At 44.4% G+C, this 18316-nt stretch overlaps 1 protein-coding gene across 1 annotated transcript in view; it reads right to left on the reverse strand.

The window, feature by feature from the left end:
• Positions 1-1239: 1239 nt before the first annotated feature.
• The window catches only part of LOC108790729 (SRC kinase signaling inhibitor 1-like), a 584474-nt gene continuing 567397 nt past the window's right edge, over positions 1240-18316 (reverse strand). The window contains exons 19-20 of the mRNA XM_018561058.1: positions 2648-2940; positions 1240-1359 (exon numbers count right to left, since the gene is read on the reverse strand). Of these exons, the coding sequence (XP_018416560.1) occupies positions 1240-1359; positions 2648-2940 (413 nt within the window). The remainder of the gene's footprint in view (positions 1360-2647; positions 2941-18316) is intronic.

The raw sequence follows: 18316 nt of genomic DNA on the forward strand, positions 1-18316 counted from the left end.
CAGGTGACAGAATTGGTCATATTAAGGGTAAAAAGAAATACTAGCTTGTCCAATCTCCGCACTTGAGATCCAGAGCAAAGAAGAGACTTTCGCTGTTGTGTTACAGTAGGTTAGGTGGAAATGGAACTGGGAAATGAAGAGAGCACATTCAACTAAGACACAGTGGGAACTGGGAAAAGAAGAGAGCCCATTCAACTAAGTCACTAAGACACAGTGCAAGGCAGGATCTGAGTGTTTCAAGATAGGCGTGGAGGTGAACAATGTCTTCAACCAATCTGAGTTCTGGGTGACCTGAAAAAGGGGGTGTGCGAGCTGATGAGCCGGGACAGTGAAGGAGAAGCCCCAAACCAATTTGCCATAAAAGTTTGCAAAACCCAGAAAGCCCTCAAATCCCTTTCTATGAATATGAGATAGCCACTCCAAAACCATGCAGACTTTTTTAGGATCCATGGCAACCATAAGAATATCAATGAAATCCCTGATGGTGTTGTTTACAAAATGCTCAAAAGGTAGTCAGGGCAGTGCTGAGCCTGGAGAGTTTTGTAGGATATTCAAAGTGCCCAAACCAGGTACAAAAAGCTGTCTTCCACACATCTCCCAATTAGGTTGTAAGGCCCATGTAGGTCCAGTTTGGTAAAAAATCTTGGCAGACCTTAGATTTTGAAAAGCTTTGGAAGTGGGTAATGGTCCTTGAAGGTAAATTTGTTGAGGACGTTGTAGTTGAAACATGTTTGGAGAGTATTATGCTTCTTTTCAACAAAGACAATACCCACACCTGCAGGGGAGGTGGATGGCCCAATCAATCCTTTCTTAAATTATCTTAGATGTAATCCTTAAAGAGTAGCTAACTTGGGTTTGGATAGGGAATATATCTGAGCAAACGGGATGTCAGCACTGGGAAGAAGTTCAAGTGGACAATCAAAGATAGGTGAGGGAGGGGTGGTATATATGGCCCTTTTTTGACAAAGATATCAAGGAAGTCATGATAGGCCTGGTGATTGTTCTCATTTTTGGCCACCTCCATACAGAAAAGACTTTCAGGTTTGGACAAGCAGAATGGGCAGCAATATTCAGAAAGAAAAGTGACCTCTCCTAAGGCCCAATTATTGCCAGGGTACCTCTATGACATAGAAAAAAGGAAGATGGTATAATGTAAAAACAGATGTACTCTTGATGACTCGGAGGAACTTTTGTCAGGAGCTTGAGTAATGGGTCCAGTCTTAATTGCTGAACCTTCAGTCAATCAGAAAGGAAGTGCAAGGGTTTGAGTCGAAGGGCTGGGCTTAACTGACTGGCAAAAGATTCATCTAGGAAGCAGACACATGGGCCCAAGTCGATGACGGTCTGAACTTTTGGGCCCTGTAAAGACAGTCATAGTGAAACACGAGAAAGAGAAGCCAAAGTGGCTAAGGTAAGCTGAAAACTGACAAATGGTTCCTTAACAATTTCAAAGGAAATGACCTGAGGCCCCGCAGTAGAAGCAAATATTGGCCTGTAAGTGGTGCTAGCATACCTCAGGGGTTAAAATCGATTGTATTAAATTCAGTTGTATGGACTCAGGGGCATCTTGAGGTGTGGAGGATTTCATTGGGATAGAAAGCCCCTATCTTCTCTTGCTTCCACTCTCTGAGACAGCAGTCAATCTGGGTGGCTAGACAGATGAGCATGTTTGGTATCAAGGATGCTTACTCTAGCTAGCTCATCAATAAGGTCACTATCCCTATAAAAGGTTACCTAAGGCTGATTCTGCTGTGACCACTTGGCAAGGGCCATCATAGATTTCGCCCAGTGCTTCAAAGAGCAAGATGATGCATGAGAAAGTCTCGCTTTCCTGATCTATAAGCTGAAAAGCCCAGGCTTGAGGTTGCCCCCGAAGGGGAGAGAGAGAGAGGGAGAGAATGATGCCCACTCTATTGCATTTATTATATGTCTTGGGCCCTAGGGAAAGGTAGAGAATGCAAGTGTTGTAAAAAGTCTGGAAATGGCTACGGTCTTCTGATACATGTTTGATAGGCGCAGATAGGGCAGCAGGAGGTGGACAAGTACTGGAGGCGATCCATTAGAAGATAGCCTCTCTGAACCTCTTGTACAGAAATCTTGGGCTCGGAGATCTGCTTACAGAATGAATCAAGTGCAGAACTCTCTCCAGTAGCCAACATCTTTGGCTGTGCTCTGTAGCAGGATAAAGAGGGCTGGACAACAGCGAAGCCTGAACAAAGCTGGACAGGACTAAATTGTAAAAAGAGTAACAAGGTGATCCTGGGCTGTAGCAGAGCAGAAAGAGCTGGAACAAGGCTGAAAAAGAGCAAAGCCTGCACAGTGCTGTAACAACAAAAAACGTTTGACTGTAGTTGAGCTTTAACCAATGCAGTCTTTATCTGGCTACGTAGTACAACCTTTCTCACACCTTTTTTAATCCCAATTGCCATTTCTTTGTGTATTTTATTTAACATAATATTTTGTATTTTCAGGATATCTTTACTGATCTCTATATTGCCAGTAATAGCTTCAAACAAATAGCTGGATACATTACTTATCATGTACTTTTTCTGTTCATATAATGACATGTAACTGATACCCACGCTTTTCTAACATTTAAGATGTTTGCACATCTTGTTATTCTGTGTAAATTTACAGTAAATAATACTGCACAGAAAAAGTTGTCATTTAATCTAAGGCAAAAGATGGGGACAAATATGCACATATATCTTTGAGGCATCCATCTAATAAGCTGTTTATCAATCTTATAATTAATAATTGTATAAAAATTAAAAAAATGTAATCCATCATACTTGCGAATCTGAGCCAACGTGTCAGTAACTGTCTTGCATCTCTTCAGAAGTCCATCCAAGCGTAGGGGCTCCTCCTTCAAGAACTTAACAGCCTCCACTTCTACTCGAAGCACAACTCGCATTTTACTCTGCAGACTGGGAAACTGAGCTGTAAATAAGAAAGAGAGTGAGAAAAAAATCCAAACAGGTACAGAACAAAAGCAAGAAAACCATGGGAGAGAGCCTTATGGTATAGTGTGTTAAGTGATCAAGATAAATGAACTTTTAAAAAGGTAGAGATGGTGGTACTCGCATCTGTAAGGTTGCTGAATTAAGGGGTCAGGCAACCTGCTAGAAAGGCATGCGGAGAATATTATTTGTCTCTGGGCAGATTGGTAGCTCTCAAGGTAGAGAATGATGTAGTGATCTGGATCATCCTATGCCAAGGGCTCTTATATTCCGGTATGAACAGATAGAGATGTGTAGTCCTCAAAAACTGGTACTGTGGTGCGCCCACCCACCCGTAAGGATATAAAGGTCTGGAGAATGTTTCTTTGACAGATAGGGTTTCTTTCTTATTGATTTCAACAATGAATAAAACAAGAATGCCTTTAACACGTTTTGTAGCAACTTCCTCAAGATGGTATATTAACCCCTTCATGGCTGAGCTTGTTTTCAGTTTCTGTTCATAAATGACTGACACACTTTTTACATTTTTGCTGTGTGTGGCAGTAATATACAGTACTTACTTACTAAATGTACCCACACATATTATATATTGTTTTTTAGAGGACAGATAGGGCTATATAATTATATCAAATGTGTACCTAACGCCTCAATTCATTCACATTAAATATTAAAAAATGAGGAAGGAAGAAAACACTTTTTCACAAGTTTTGATTATTATAATTTTTTAGAAATAACTTAGGAACAGCTAATAATAACCTTACAGACTGATCCTGACAGTATGTCAGAATCAGATCTCTGAAGGTTTCTGATCGTGCCCAGACGATCAGAAGTGATACATTTCAGGCACAGAGATACATTGTAACATTGTGCCTGAAATGTATCACACAGCTTCACAAACATGGGGCAGTCTATGGAGCTGTCAAAACGAATAGCAGAGACTCACTCTGCTACCTCTCTGCTATCTTCAGCTGTCAAATACCAGATCACTATTTAGCGATCCGGTATTTGTATGTAACGTCTTCATTCTTTCATAAATGAAAGAAAGAAGCTTTTACAAAAGCTCTTAATTATTTCATGAATGCCAATACTGAGGCATTCATTAATGAATGGTAACCGCTGAGAATCAGCGGTTACCAGCTTTACAGAGCCGCAAATACCTGGTCACATACAGTGTATGTGGCCAGTCATTTAAGCACTTTGATCAGTCACCTCTGCCCCCTGACCTCACAGAACAACACCTGGCTAGACAAATAAATAGAAGCTCCCCCCTCTTACAGATGTTCTCTTTTTGTCCTTGCTCCGGACATCCTTGTCTTGATTGTTTGTTGGATTTTTCTATTTGCTGTCCCTACTTCTGCCAGGGTCCATGCGCTCCCAGGCAGATGACCCTCTGATAGAAGTAAAGTTTTTATATGTAGGGTGCTCCTGGTGCCATAGCTTTTTGTGTGAGTGCATGACATACAGGGGCTGGTAAGTATATTCTCTGGGCTCCCTCCTCCCCCCTCCTTTTTCCCTTCTTCGGCGACTTCTGGGCGGACCGGGTTTCTGATGTTTGGGTCATGAATGTCGTCAAGAAAGGTTTTCGTCTTTTGTTTTCCAGATCCCTTCCAATAAGTCACATTCAGGCAGCGCATGTTCATTCATCTCCCAGCGAGAGGTTGTTGCTAGAGCAATATATTGCAGAATTGCTACAACAAAGTATTATAGTGTCAGTTCTTTTGGCAGGGCTTTTACTCTCCAATCTTTCTAGTCAGGAAGGCATCCGGGAAATGGAGATCTGCCCTGGATCTCAAAGCTCTAATTTCCTTTCTGACAGTAGTCCTTCCCTATGGAGTCATTGCTACCATAGACTTAGTGGTGCAAAAGGGGGATTGGATGGTATCTGTGGACCTGGAGGATGCCTACCTGCATATCCCAATTGCCCCAGGTCATCAGAAATTTCTGAGGTTCCACATCTGGGTGAAATGTCACAAGCACACCAGTCCTTTTAAGATAGCAAAAACTTAATTTATTGAACTTTTTTGTCATATGACCAAACAAGCGCTTTCGGGACCGCACAGGGTCCCTTCATCAGGCTTTAGCATTGACAATTGTACAGTGATCACATCTTGGTATAAATAGACAGACAGTTGCATAAAACACCAATAAACACACCCTTTGACATCACAATGATGTCATAATCCCGCCAAAAAACATAGAAAAAAAATGTGCAGATGTTAGCTGTCATATACAGTATAATCAGAACAGAAAAGTACTATGTGCCATCAATGAAATGCTGCATATGAACAGATATCAGCCATGGATCAAAACGTAAGTGGCTTACTTGGTAGGAGGAGAAAAACTAAGCTGGTAACATCATCAGACTGCTGTATATTCCAGCAGCCATTCAGTTCCGATCATTACTATGGTAACAGGACGCTGTCAGGTCCTGTGTGCAGAGGAAGATCCCGCCCACTGGTGCTGGCAGAGAGCCAGCTGTGTGTAATGTAGAAGGAGAGAGAGAAGAGAAAATGTCCTGGATCTGCAGTGTACATGGTTTCCAGTGAAACGTAACGTATTGACACACAGGGGCGCCACCTGCTGGTGCTAGCTAGTATTGCAGGTGGATAACACAGGAATTATTTCTATTTCACAAAAAGGGCAGTGATGAGAATGGCTATTGTGTGTGGATCTGCTGAAGTGTTGAAAGCAGGACTATTAAACAGAAATGCACATAAATTATGGAATAAGTGGACATGTTGAAATTAAACATAATGAAATCTAAACAGTTGGGACGGTATATACTGTATATGTAAAAATTGCCATTAGTTATCAGTCTAGAGGTACGATTCCATAATGACCATCAGATATGAAAACAGTTAAAAGAGATAAGGTAAAAAAGTGTGGATCTTGTTATAAATGACTGCTGAAAAGAATAGGGGCGCCCTTCAGTGAATTTGAATGTGACGTCTGCGATTAATTGAATAATGGTCCAATCAAACACCAATATGTGTAAGAAAGAACCAATGCTCATATAGGAGGGAGTACCAGCGAGTAGTACAGGATTCAGATCTGAAATATTTAAAAACATTTTTACAGTATTTATATATAGAAATATACATATACATGCATGTACATATGCATACACATACATATATGCACATACATGCTTGCATATATCATGCACATAATTTATAGTGTTAATACTGACCCACTGAGAAACTAGTTAAAAAACAGATATATATATAAAAGACCCAGTGGGCCTCACGACGTAGGAGTTGTTTATTTCTGTCACCACCTCTAGGATGTTTTGCTCAATGACCATGCCTCTCAGGTCATGCGTTTGATGTTGTTTATGTGCGAAATATTACTGCTACAGGCTTATTTGCATCCAGTTCTTCCCCTTTCTGGACTTTTAATAGTGCAATGCGGATATCGCTTCTATGTTTCTGGAATCTTCGTTCAAAAGGGCCTGTTGTCATGCCTACATAGACTAAGGAACATGGACATTTAAGGATATAAACACAAAACTCTGTGTTACAAGTAAAGAAGCCACGAATGGGCTTCTTTACGAGGGCGAGAAAAGGCATCGCCACAGATTATAGCACTGCAAACATTGCAATGATAGCACCGGAAGCATCCAGTTTTATTGGAAAACACGCATTGTTTTTTGCTGTATTTAGGCCTGGGATCGGCCTGCACCAGTAGGTCCCTAAGCTAGAATAGATACATTATGTATCTATTCATGAAAGAAAAAAAAAAAGCCAGTATAGCTTGAGAGAGATATCTCTCGATCTATACGAGCTGTCAGAATGCTGGCAAAAGCCGGCATGTGTGTCTGCTCTGCTGTGACTCTCAGACACCCGATATTAAGGTATCGGGTGTCTGAAAAAGGTTAACCCTTTCATTAATGAATGCCTCTGTAGTAAGGCATCCATTAATGAATGTTAAAAGCTGATTCTCAGCGATTAACAGCCCTCTAAAGCAGCAAATAACTCGTCATGTACAGTGTACGTGACAAGTCATTTGGTCCCTTTGTGGCTGGACGTACAGTGTACGTCTCCGTCACGAAGGGGTTAATGTTTCCTGTTTTTTTTTAAAAAGGCGGCACACTGCAGAATACCAGCAGCTGTAGAGGAACAACAAATCCAAGCAATAATAATTTATACAGCGCAATGCAGAATATCACCAGCTATAGAAGACTACAACAAATCCCAGCAATAATACATTATATACAGCGCATATGTATTGCGCTGCTGTATAATGTACTATATTGCACACCACACTTTTTTTTTTTACTTGCACCGCTCCAAGCTTGCTCCCGTGATTGACTACAATCTTAGTACAAACTAGTAGTCCATCACTGGAGCCTTTTAAAAAAAATCTGATTAATAGAACATAATAATCGGCTAACTAATCGATTTGGAAAATAATCGTTAGCTGCAGCCCTAGCGTGATCGGCATGTGTCTGTGGAAACGCGACAAGAGTCACTTGCTGAACCTTTCATTTCTTAATGCACCCCAAATGCGGCCAGCACGCCGTGAGGTTTTCTGCTGCATTTCCATGCATGCAGGAGCAGCAGAAAAATGCATCCCGCGCATCGCACAAAATAGAGGAAGAGCCATTTTGCTATGTTTGCCACGCAGATATCTTTGTAATATCCCCTTCGCACACCGTACCTATGTACCCCAAAATCCAGCGGGTGCTGGAGCAACTGGTGGATGGCACCACAATGTACGATCTAGAAGATATGTTCTCCACACACCATTCTGCTCTGGAATGTCCTATTTATTTGTATTCCTTTTAGCATGACATGTGAATGCAAATGTGTATTCCTTTAGCATGAACATGTCATGCTAAAGGAATACAAATAAAAAGGACATTCCGAAGCAGAATGGTGTGTGGAGAACATATATTCTAGATGCCACGCAGATATGACCATTGAAATCAATGGAGCAGCACGGCAAATGCAAATGCACGTTCGCAGGACATGCAGGTGTGAAACAAGCCTTATTCTTTACTCATAATTAGCTTTGGAGGGAAAACCAGGAAGCCGGGCTCTTTGTCCCTTAGGTCTGCCACTGGGTGCACTGTAGTCAGGAAAATTAGGCGGCCGCTTCAGCCCATGCTGGGGCCTTTGCGAATGCCTAATGTGTGCTTTATAGCTGGTGGTATTCTGCATTGCTGTATAATGTATTGTTGAGATTTATAGTCCTCTATACAGTGGCAGAACTACCAGGGTCACATAGTTGCAGCTGCGAATGGGCCCTAGCATTGTGTCACTTGGTGGGCCCAGATAGGAGGAAGGGAGCCCTGGTAACCGCAATGTTAGTGTAGGGACTTGCTATAAATGATGCCTCTTAATCCGATCTTCTTTCCGGTAGTTGTCAGCTGTTCCTCCAGCGCTGATGCGGGTCTCTGATCCAGCACTGACTCCTCTCCTCTGCTGTCCCACGGAGTCTGTGCGGGTGCACGCTGCTCCATATACTTACCTTGTGTCTCTCCTCGTCTCCAGGCCGAACATCTGAACTGTGCATGCGCCCGGCCTAAGATCTTTTGCAGCCGCCTGAGAAATTTTCAGATGTCGGACGGGAGCGCGGAGCGGAGACACGGGTAAGTATTAACCCTTAGCAAAAGTTTTATTTTATTTTAATCGTTTTGCATATATCTACTGCTTGTTAGCAGTAGATATATGCAAAAAAGTGAAAGTTAATATAACCCTTTAAGTCTGGGGCACTCCATCCTTCACACTGTGCCTGGATCATGTGTATCACAAAGCTCTACAGCAACAAAACATAGTAATGTGCAATGTTTACCCATTTTAATGACAGTAATGTGCCACATGTTGGCAAAGATTCCATTGCTGCACACAAAATGTCAGGATGTGTAGAAAAAAGGACAAACAACTGCAATGTAATGTATTATTACAATTACAATAAAGCAACACCTTTATTTTCTGGTAGTGCCCCTCCCGACATTAGACTCCGGATCCGCCCCTGCCAGCTAAATTAGGCTGACACACCGGGATTCGAATCCTGTATACCGCAACCGCTGAGAGCTGATGGCATCGGAACCTGGTGGTTGCGGTATCCAGGATTGTGACCAAAAACACGATTTTTCCCAAAAAGCGGATCCCACCACTGTTTAAAAATTTTTTTTGACCATACACTTTATATTAGTCGTAAAACATTATTTATTAAATATATATGTTAAAATTGCACATATATCAAAAATGCCATATCTTTGTAATATTCCCTTCGCACACCGTACCTATGTACCCCAAAATCCAGCGGGTGCTGGAGCAACTGGAGAAAATCGTGTTTTTGTTAACAAATTAGCTTTATTGATAATTTATATATATTTCAAACCTTCCCACCCGGCAGTATATATTACATATTCAAGATTGTGGGCGGCGTTGGACATGTTGCAACCATCCGTCGCCAATGCCACGTGCTATTAAATCAGCTCCCAGCGGTTGCAACATGTAATCCGACGCCGCCCACAATCTCCCTCTTCATCTTCTCCATGGTGTTGAGAGGAAATTACATCACTCCCAGCACTCTATGGTAGATAGCCGCACAGGAAGGACACATCCAACCATGCACTTCTGGCCCTGAGTCTAACCCATCTGTCTACATACACATACCTTTTTATTGTAATATATATGTATGTATATGTGTGTGTATCATTGCATACCGCATTACTCTCCGAGTTGTAATCTTATTTATATATACTTATTTAGTTTTTTCAGTGGTATGATTTAGTGGTGAAAATTATTAGTGCCCCCCCAGTTTTGACTGTGGTATCTTATGTGCCCCCCCATTATATATTGTTCCCAGAGTCGCCACTGCTTATCAGTGTATTTCTCTTGAGTTGTTGCTTCCAAAGCTGTTAGTTCTCTATTCAGTGAAACATTGGGTCTTAGTCCTGGCTGGAAAGTGGACAAAGCAAAGAGCTAGATCGTCTCGTCTCAAAGACTCTGAGTATTTGGGGTTGATCTTCGCCATTCTCCTCTACAGAATTATTCTTCCTCACAAGAAGGTGGTTTATATTCAATCAAAGGCCAGAAAGATGATGTCCTGCGAAACTGTGTGCGTTTCTTGGGGACTCTGTTGGCCTCCATTCCTGCAGTTCTGTGGGCACAGTGGCACATGAGAAGGATTTAATTCTGCTTCCTGAGCCAGGGGGATCATGTCTCCTTTCACCAGCCCATACGGGTTCCATACTCTATCCGTCAAAACCTGGTGTGGTGGACTTGGTATTCCAACCTCTTTCCCGGCAGGCCAACCAAACCTTGAGACTAGTTCATTGTTACTACGGATGCCAGTCTCCAGGGCTGGGGGGCTCACTGTCAGGGATTGAGGGTACAGGGGGCTTGGCTGCAAATTGGTCTACACCGAACACGTTTATTCGCCACTATAAGCTAGATGTGGCTTCAGGCCCTAGGCCAGGGGTGCCCACAAGGTCGATCGCGATCTACAAGTCGATCGCGTAGCGATCACTGGTAGATCGCACTGTCCTCTCCTCCCGCCACTTCTCTGGATCCCCGCTGCTCTCCCCAGCGGGATCCGAGAAGAAGTGAAGGAAACGGCGGCGGTGGAGGGTGGAGGACGGAGCCGCTGTCACAGAACTAATGAAGAGCGGTGAGGAGAGAGAGACGCTCAGCCAGGATCTGACAGCCGGCGCCTCTATCTCCCCTCACTGCTCGTCCGTTCTGTCACAGCGGCTCCGCCCCCCGCGACTGAAGTGCTCTTTCACTTCTCGTCAGATCCCGCGCTGCCTCTGCCCGGGAGAGCAGGGGGATCCAGAGGAGAAGCTGAGCCCCCTTGTGCGTGGACGAGCGGCAGAGGATCGGTACATGTCACTAGTATGTACCAATCCTCTGTGCAGGACAAACACTGGAGCGATCGGCTGATCACTCCAACTGGGGACCACGCCCCCTCCCGCCCCTGAATGCAGGTATTTTTTCGTTGGTAGATCTCAATGAGCTCGTCATTTGAAAAGTAGATCTCCAGACGAAAATTAGTGGGCGCCCCTGCCCTAGGCCAATGATGGGCCCTTTGGTTCTCTGCTCTGCTCTCTCTCTCTCAGTATTATTGTATTTTTGCACAGTTTTGGTCTGATATTTCTTCGAGGTATATACACAGTCTATGGCAGGTCTATGAGATTAAGCTCTTCCAGTTAAACAATCTGGAAGTGTAATATATAAATGAGCGGCATGTGTTCCAGAAGGGATGGACCAATCATCTTCTCTCTTCAGTTTTTTCAGTTAAGCTTTGAAAGTGAAAGAGAGAAACTGATTGGTTGCCAGGGGCAACAGCTCCAGATTTTGTCTGTTCCAGTTTTGATAAATTCCCCTCATACTGTATTCTCAATTTCTATATTTCCAATAGGCACACATTCTCTAGTTAACGTCCTCCAAGATCCTCCCCATTAAAAAAAAAAAGAAGCTAATATGACTGTTTGGGCATCATGATGCCACAGGGCATTCCATACCCATTAAACCAGGTTCCAAGAAAAGTGTTCAGCATTCACACCATCCAATGTGGTTATCTTACAGTCCCGTGTCATGAACTCTCTGGTCCACTAAATTAGACAATCCCCATGTTCTGGGGTCAGAGGGCGAGTGGTGGAGCACTGAAAAAGTAGTTCAGACAAAGCTGTTTATAGTCTCACTGCCGGTTAACGATCAGGTGACAGCCGTTGCATTTGAAAGCGGCAGGACGCTGGCACACCGAAGGAATTTTATACAATGACATCCGGTTAGGAACCAATTACTCTCCCTGGACACACACGTTTGATGCGTCCCGGTAGTGTGGTTGATTCCTTATCGTATGTAATAGTATTAAATACAATTACATGCAGTGTGCCGGTGTTCTGCCACTTTAAAATGTGACGACTGTCACCCGATCATTAACTTGAATGGGTGACAGCTGCCACCTATACACGGCAGATTAGGGATTGCTGCTGCAGGAAAATATAGGTGTGAATGGAGCCTAAGCCCTCGTTCACACCTGAACGTTTTGTAGCGCGTTCTACGCTCGACGAACGCTCTACAAAACTCTAAAAAATATAAATCCCATTGTATTCAATGGTCTCGTTCCCACCTTGGCGTATTTCCGCCCGTCCCTAACGCGCTACAAAACGGCCCACGCCTGAAAAGGTACAGGTACTACTTTGGGCCGTTTTGTTGCGCGTTTCCATTTGGTTACAGCCAAGTAGCCTTCGGAAACGCGCGACGGTCGCGCAACTTTTTTACCGCGAATCGCGGTAAAAAACCGCGCGACAGACGTGCATATGCAATACGCCTATGTGTGAACGAGACCTTAGTGAAGTGATATCAACCCATCTTTGAACAAGACACCTGAGACATCAATGGTGACAGTAGCACAAGTGCAGTACTTTGATTCTTTGAGCAATTAGCCTTCCCAGTGTGTTAGTGATTGCCTCCAAAGACTTGAAAGACTGTGAATTGAAGCACCTGCACTCCATTTAATAGTCCACAAAGATTTTTATCCAATATAAGGTGGAGGGCACAGTATAGAAATAGCCAATGTGTTTCAAGGGCTCATACAAACACCCCCTTCATCGGGATTGGTTCATCAGATCAGCTAAAGCAACTACTGACACATTCTATGCAATCTCACACATTGGAAAAAAGTATACAATTTCAAGCCATTACAGTCCTGATACAGGTTTTCCCTTAGTAAGCTATGATCAAGGGAGTGTCTGGGAATGGTTGTTACCTCTATATATCAGAGCAATTGTGTTTAAAGGAGGACTATGAGGTGAGTGCTTTTCACTCACCTCATAGTTCTAGCCGAACCTGTGACAATTAAACTGTCACAGGTCGGCTCAGTAGATCGGGAGGTGAGCGAACACATACCAGCGTTCGCTCACCTCTCGATCCTGTCATGGCTCTCTGCCCCCCCTCCCCGCTCCGATCCGCCAGCACTGACTGGGGGAGGGGGTGGGTACAGCTGGCTCTGCCTCTACATAGGGAGAGCCAGCTGTCAGTCACGCAGCTGGGCGGATCCAGACATAATTGTCGGGATCCGCTTCAGCTGCGGCGTCTCAGTATACCGCGAGCTGCAGCTCACGGTATACTGAGCCTAGGGTGACGGGAAGACGCTAGTTTGTGTCCTCCCGTTAGCCTAAGGGGAACTATGGGGAAAAGCCTTAACACCATAGTTCTCCTTTAATCTCTAATTAAATCAAACTTATCAGTCATAGGGAGATGAAACTGATTCCTTCTGATAGTATATATTATAAGCTATGTGCACATAAAATTGTAGGTATCAGGTTGACACAATTTTCTAAAAAATGAAAAAACGGTTATTGCGGTTCTTTTAGCCGCATCGATATAGTGAGTGGACTCATTGCGATTGGGCTGACACACTGGTATCAGAAATCCTACCCCTGATCCAGGCATCAGAACCTGCGGGCCAAAAAACCTATGGCCACTTCAGAAAGCAGAACCTCTTTCCCCAGCAGATTGGGTGACACCTCCTGAAATGATTGGAGCCCGTCCCACACCCAGCTCCTAATAAATTAGAATATGGATTTGGTATTCATCTGGGAGTGTATCTAAGAACACGGGGGTTTACAGGTTTCCGGCGTTCTACAGCCAGCAGGACAAACAATACTGCCCAACGGTAAAGTTTTTCTGTTTTTTTCTCCTAATTTATTTTATAAAATCAGTAGCGAACATTTTTTGTGCATGTCATTGTTGTTCTTTTCACGTTTGTACATATTTCTTATGCACTGCCCGCCTAGGAATATTAAACTATTAAATTAATAAGTGGCCTAATAGAAAAAGAAATTGAGTTCCCTTTTGAAATAGAAAAAGAAATTGAGGACATAAGCTCAATGAATGAGAAGCATCAGTACAGAGGCTTCTCAATTATTCACAAACTAATGATAGTAAAAATATTTTACTATCATTAGTTTCTGAATGGGGAGGAGCCTCTGTAGTGAGTGCTAGTCCCCATTCATAAATTCTTCAATGAACAGGCTGTGATGTAGATCGCAGCCTGTTCATTCATAACTGGGGACACATAGTACTATGTGTCCCCAGTTATTTACAAACACCGGAGTGATCAGACGATCACTCCGGTGTTTGCTCTGCACAGAGGGATCGTTAAATATCATTGATATTTAACGATCCCCCACTCGGCCACGCTACACAGAGCCGCTGTCATCCAAAAACTGACAGGATGACAGCGGCTCGGATCGGAACACCGCTCGGCCATCCTGAATTGCGGCCAGCCGCCGCTCGTTCCCGGGACCACCCCGAAGGTGATTTTTTTATGGATCCCCGCTGCCACAGACCCTACAAGCAGCGGGGATCCATGGAGTCTCTCATCCCTCCCTGGGATGGCTCCAGGGAGGGATGACAGACTCCAGATGCCGGCGGGGGGGGGCGCCCGGTATTTTTGAAAATAGCGGTCATCAGCGGCTTGTGAGCCGCTGATGACAGCTATTAATTTAAAGGGGACAGTCTGCTGAACAGTTCTACTATAAGCTGGTGGTCGCTAAAGCGACCATCAGCTTATAGTAGAACTGTAAATGCCAGGTCCGTACGGCATACTGAGCTGGCCAGCTGGAAGCACTTTTGTAGCTCCGTACGCCGTACGTCCTTGGCAGCGAAAGGGTTAAACCACAAATTCATACTCCTAGAGAGATTGGTTCTTGTTACTAGTGCCTGTACGCTCATTTATAAGTTCACTGTTAATCTGTATGAAGTTGCATTGTGTGTTTGCAGATTGCATGCAGATTAGTGTCAGTGTGTATACGTTAGCAGATCTGCCAGATGGGGATCTGTGTGTGTATGGTTTCCTAGCAGACCAGTCCGTGGACAAATTGCAGGTGTTGGCAGACTACTGTGAGTCGTGTGTCTGGTGTGTGTGGGTGTGTGAGCAGTGGGAAAGTGGTAACACAAGGATTATAGCTTGTAAAGATAGCTTGAGGAATTGCAGAAGTGTGTATTAATCACTTGGCTGCTACACAGCCCTTAGGCCTCATCCACACTGGAATCGGCCGACACGTACAGCTCTGTGCTGCGTGCTGGGCCGTTTCGAGCAGCTCCCAGGAAGGACAGGTGCTGCGTGTGATAAGTACACAGCCCCCGTCCTTCTTTATGGGTCAACGCGGCTGTATGCCTCCCTACGCTCGCCCGCCCTGCACGTCTGTGCTAGGGTTGCCACCTTTTCTTCAAGCAAAAACCCGAACACTCTAGCGATGTACAGAAATTTTTTTGGGGAGAATGAGACGTGGCGTATTCATATGTAAATAGCGATTCCCATTCATACGTAACTATCACAGTTGAGATTATTTTCGTAGGGGCCAGTAGCCCCTATCTTAATTTTGGTTGCCCCTGTCTGTCTGACATCTTGTGTCCGGGTTTCTGCTGCCATGAAACCCGGACATAGCATTCAAAACCCAGACTGTCCGGGTGAATACTGGACAGGTGGCAAACCTAGTCCGTGTGGGTGAGCTTACTCGTACGCTGACAGGATGGATCCTGTCTGCGTGCGAGGCAGGAAACACGCACCCCTAAGGACCTGAACTTAAGGTGAGTGTAGGGGGGCGTACGGCCGCGTAGTCCCATAGAGAAGGACAGGGACTGCGTACTAATTACACGCATCACCTGTCCTTCCCTGGAGCTGCTTCATACGGCCCTGCGCGCAGCACGGAGCTATACGTGCCGGCCGATTCCAGTGTGAATGAGGCCTCAGCAGGGCCGGTGCAAGGATTTTTGCCAACTCAGGCGAAGGTGCATTTTGCCGCCCCCCCCCCGCACGCACGCACGCACACACACACACACACACACACACCACTCCAACATCCCCATACAGCATATATTATATATGTGCTCCATTAAGCTTTAGTGGTTATGATGCTTAAAGTGATTGTTTAACTTATTTATCTTTTACAGAGATAAGTTATTTATCTTTTACAGAGATAACTTATTTATCTTTTACAGATATAACTTATTTATCTTTTACAGAGTTCACGGGAGCAGCGGCAGCCCACACTGGTCTCGTTCGGACGGCCGGGGCCGGACTTATGCCGGGCGGCCAACTGTCAATTTTCCGCCCTGTTCCCTGGCGCCGTAAGGCAAGTGCCCATGTTGCCTTGCGCTAGCGCCGGCCCTGGGCCTCAGAGTGCACCAGCTTTTATATAAGATTTGTATCTGCGTGTGGGTGTTCAGTAAGTTTACTTTGGGTCAGTCACCCTCCAGTGGCAGGCTCTGGCATTACACCCTGTGACAATTGTTTCACAGGTGTGTTTTATCAGCCCAAAGTAAGCGCCTTACCTTCCGTGACACGCATCATAACTGGCCAGCCACACCAACAGGATAAACTTGCGGGTCAAGCACTTTCTTTCCAGTACTCCAATTATAAATAATATAAGTGAAATGACACGTACCCACAACTCTAGGTCTGTTCATAAGCTGACTAAGAGATAGTCTGGGAATACTCAAGGGTGCTTGCTGCCATGTGAAGGTATAAAAATATAATATCTCTTTGATCAGTTTTCGGGTTCAGAATGATAAAAGCAGCGCCAGATGTACCATTAGGCACAGTAAACCTGGCACTGGTGCTATAAACAGCAGAGAGAAAGAGACAGATTTTCTCGCTATAGTGATCAACCAGTAAAAAGTGAAGATCACCAGCACTCAGAGGATGAAGTTCAACTGATAATGTCCGTTTATTCGGACAGTGACGTATATAACAATAGCCTATGTTTCAGGGCCAAACAGGGTCCCTTCATCCGGGCAATAAACTTTATTTCGGGGCCGTTTGTGTGGCCCCGAAACGTTGGCTTTTGTGAATGTGACTATTTTATCCAAATATACGGACATTATCAGTTGAACTTTATCCTCTGAGTTCTGGTGATCTTCACTTTTTACTGCTTGATGTACACGGTGCCATCTGTGGTTATCACTGCGAGCACCACCATCGTGATTTGGTATGTGTGTTGTGCATGTATATGTGTGTGTATGTGTGTGTATGTATGTATATGCGTGGACCTATATGGGTTGGACTTGATGGGCGTATGTCTTTATTCAACCCCAAATACTATGTAACTATGTAACACACACATATACTGTATATACACTATATTGCCAAAAGTATTGGGACACCTACTTTTACACGCACATGAACTTTAATGGCATCCCTGTCTTAGCCGATAGGGTTCAATATTGAGTTGGCCCATCATTTGCCACTATAACATTTTTTACTCTTCTGGGAAGCCTGTCCACAAGGTTTAAGAGTGTGTCTATGGGAATGTTTGTCCATTTTTCCAGAAGCGCATTTGTGAGGTCAGGTACTAATGTTGGACAAGAAGGCCTGGCTCGCAGTCTCCGCTCTAATTCATCCCAAAGGTGTTCTATTGGGTTGAGGTCAGGACAAGTGCAGGCCAGTCAATTTCCTCCACCCCAAACTCACTCATCCATGTCTTTATGGACTTTGCTTTGTGCACTGGTGCTCAGTCATGTTGCAACAGGAAGGGGCCATCCCCAAACTGTTCCCACAAAGTTGGGAGCATGAAATTGTCCAAAATGTCTTGGTATGCTGAGTTTCCTCCACTGGAACTAAGGGGCCAAGCCCAACCGCTGAAAAACAACCCCACTACATAATCCCCCCTCCACCAAACTTTACACTTGGCACAATGCAGTTAGGCAAGTACCGTTCTCCTGGCAACCGCCAAACCCAAACACATCCATCAGATTGCAAGACAGACAATTGTGATTCGTCACTCCAGAAAAAATGTCTCCGCTTCTCTAGAGTCCAGTGGCGGCGTGCTTTACACCACTGCATCCGACGCTTTGCATTGCACTTGGTGATGTAAGGCTTGGATGCAGCTGCTCGGCCATGGAGTCAGCGCAAAACAGTGGACCACAGGTGAAACTGCAGTCACAAGCATAATCCCACCGAGGGCGACGCCGGTGATAGCGTGGTGGCGGCACAACAATCCCCATTGACAATCAACATTGGGATATGGTTATAATAGCATCGGTGGTGCACATCAAAGCTCACAGGAATCAGCATGTAGAGCATAATCATATGAGGACACATTAATTATCAAATTAATTATCAGGAGAGAAGCCTTTTGGATCTATACGCTAGATTGCGTTCAAACGAGGGGCCTCAATTCCAATCTTGCTTTTTGGATGACGGGTAAAACCTATTTTTCTACTGACTACGCTATGGGTAACTTTTTTAGTTTGTCCTTATACTTATTGAAACTATATGATTTATATCTATCAATTTTGGTTCTTCAGTGGGCCGTGAAACGCACTGGCAGCTCTGGGCGACCTTTTATTTCACTTCCTTCTGTCTGCTTTGTCACCCTGGCTGTATCCACA

Source organism: Nanorana parkeri, unplaced genomic scaffold (assembly GCF_000935625.1).
Source record: "Nanorana parkeri isolate BGI_ZX_2015 unplaced genomic scaffold, ASM93562v1 scaffold497, whole genome shotgun sequence".
Lineage (NCBI taxonomy): Eukaryota > Metazoa > Chordata > Amphibia > Anura > Dicroglossidae > Nanorana > Nanorana parkeri.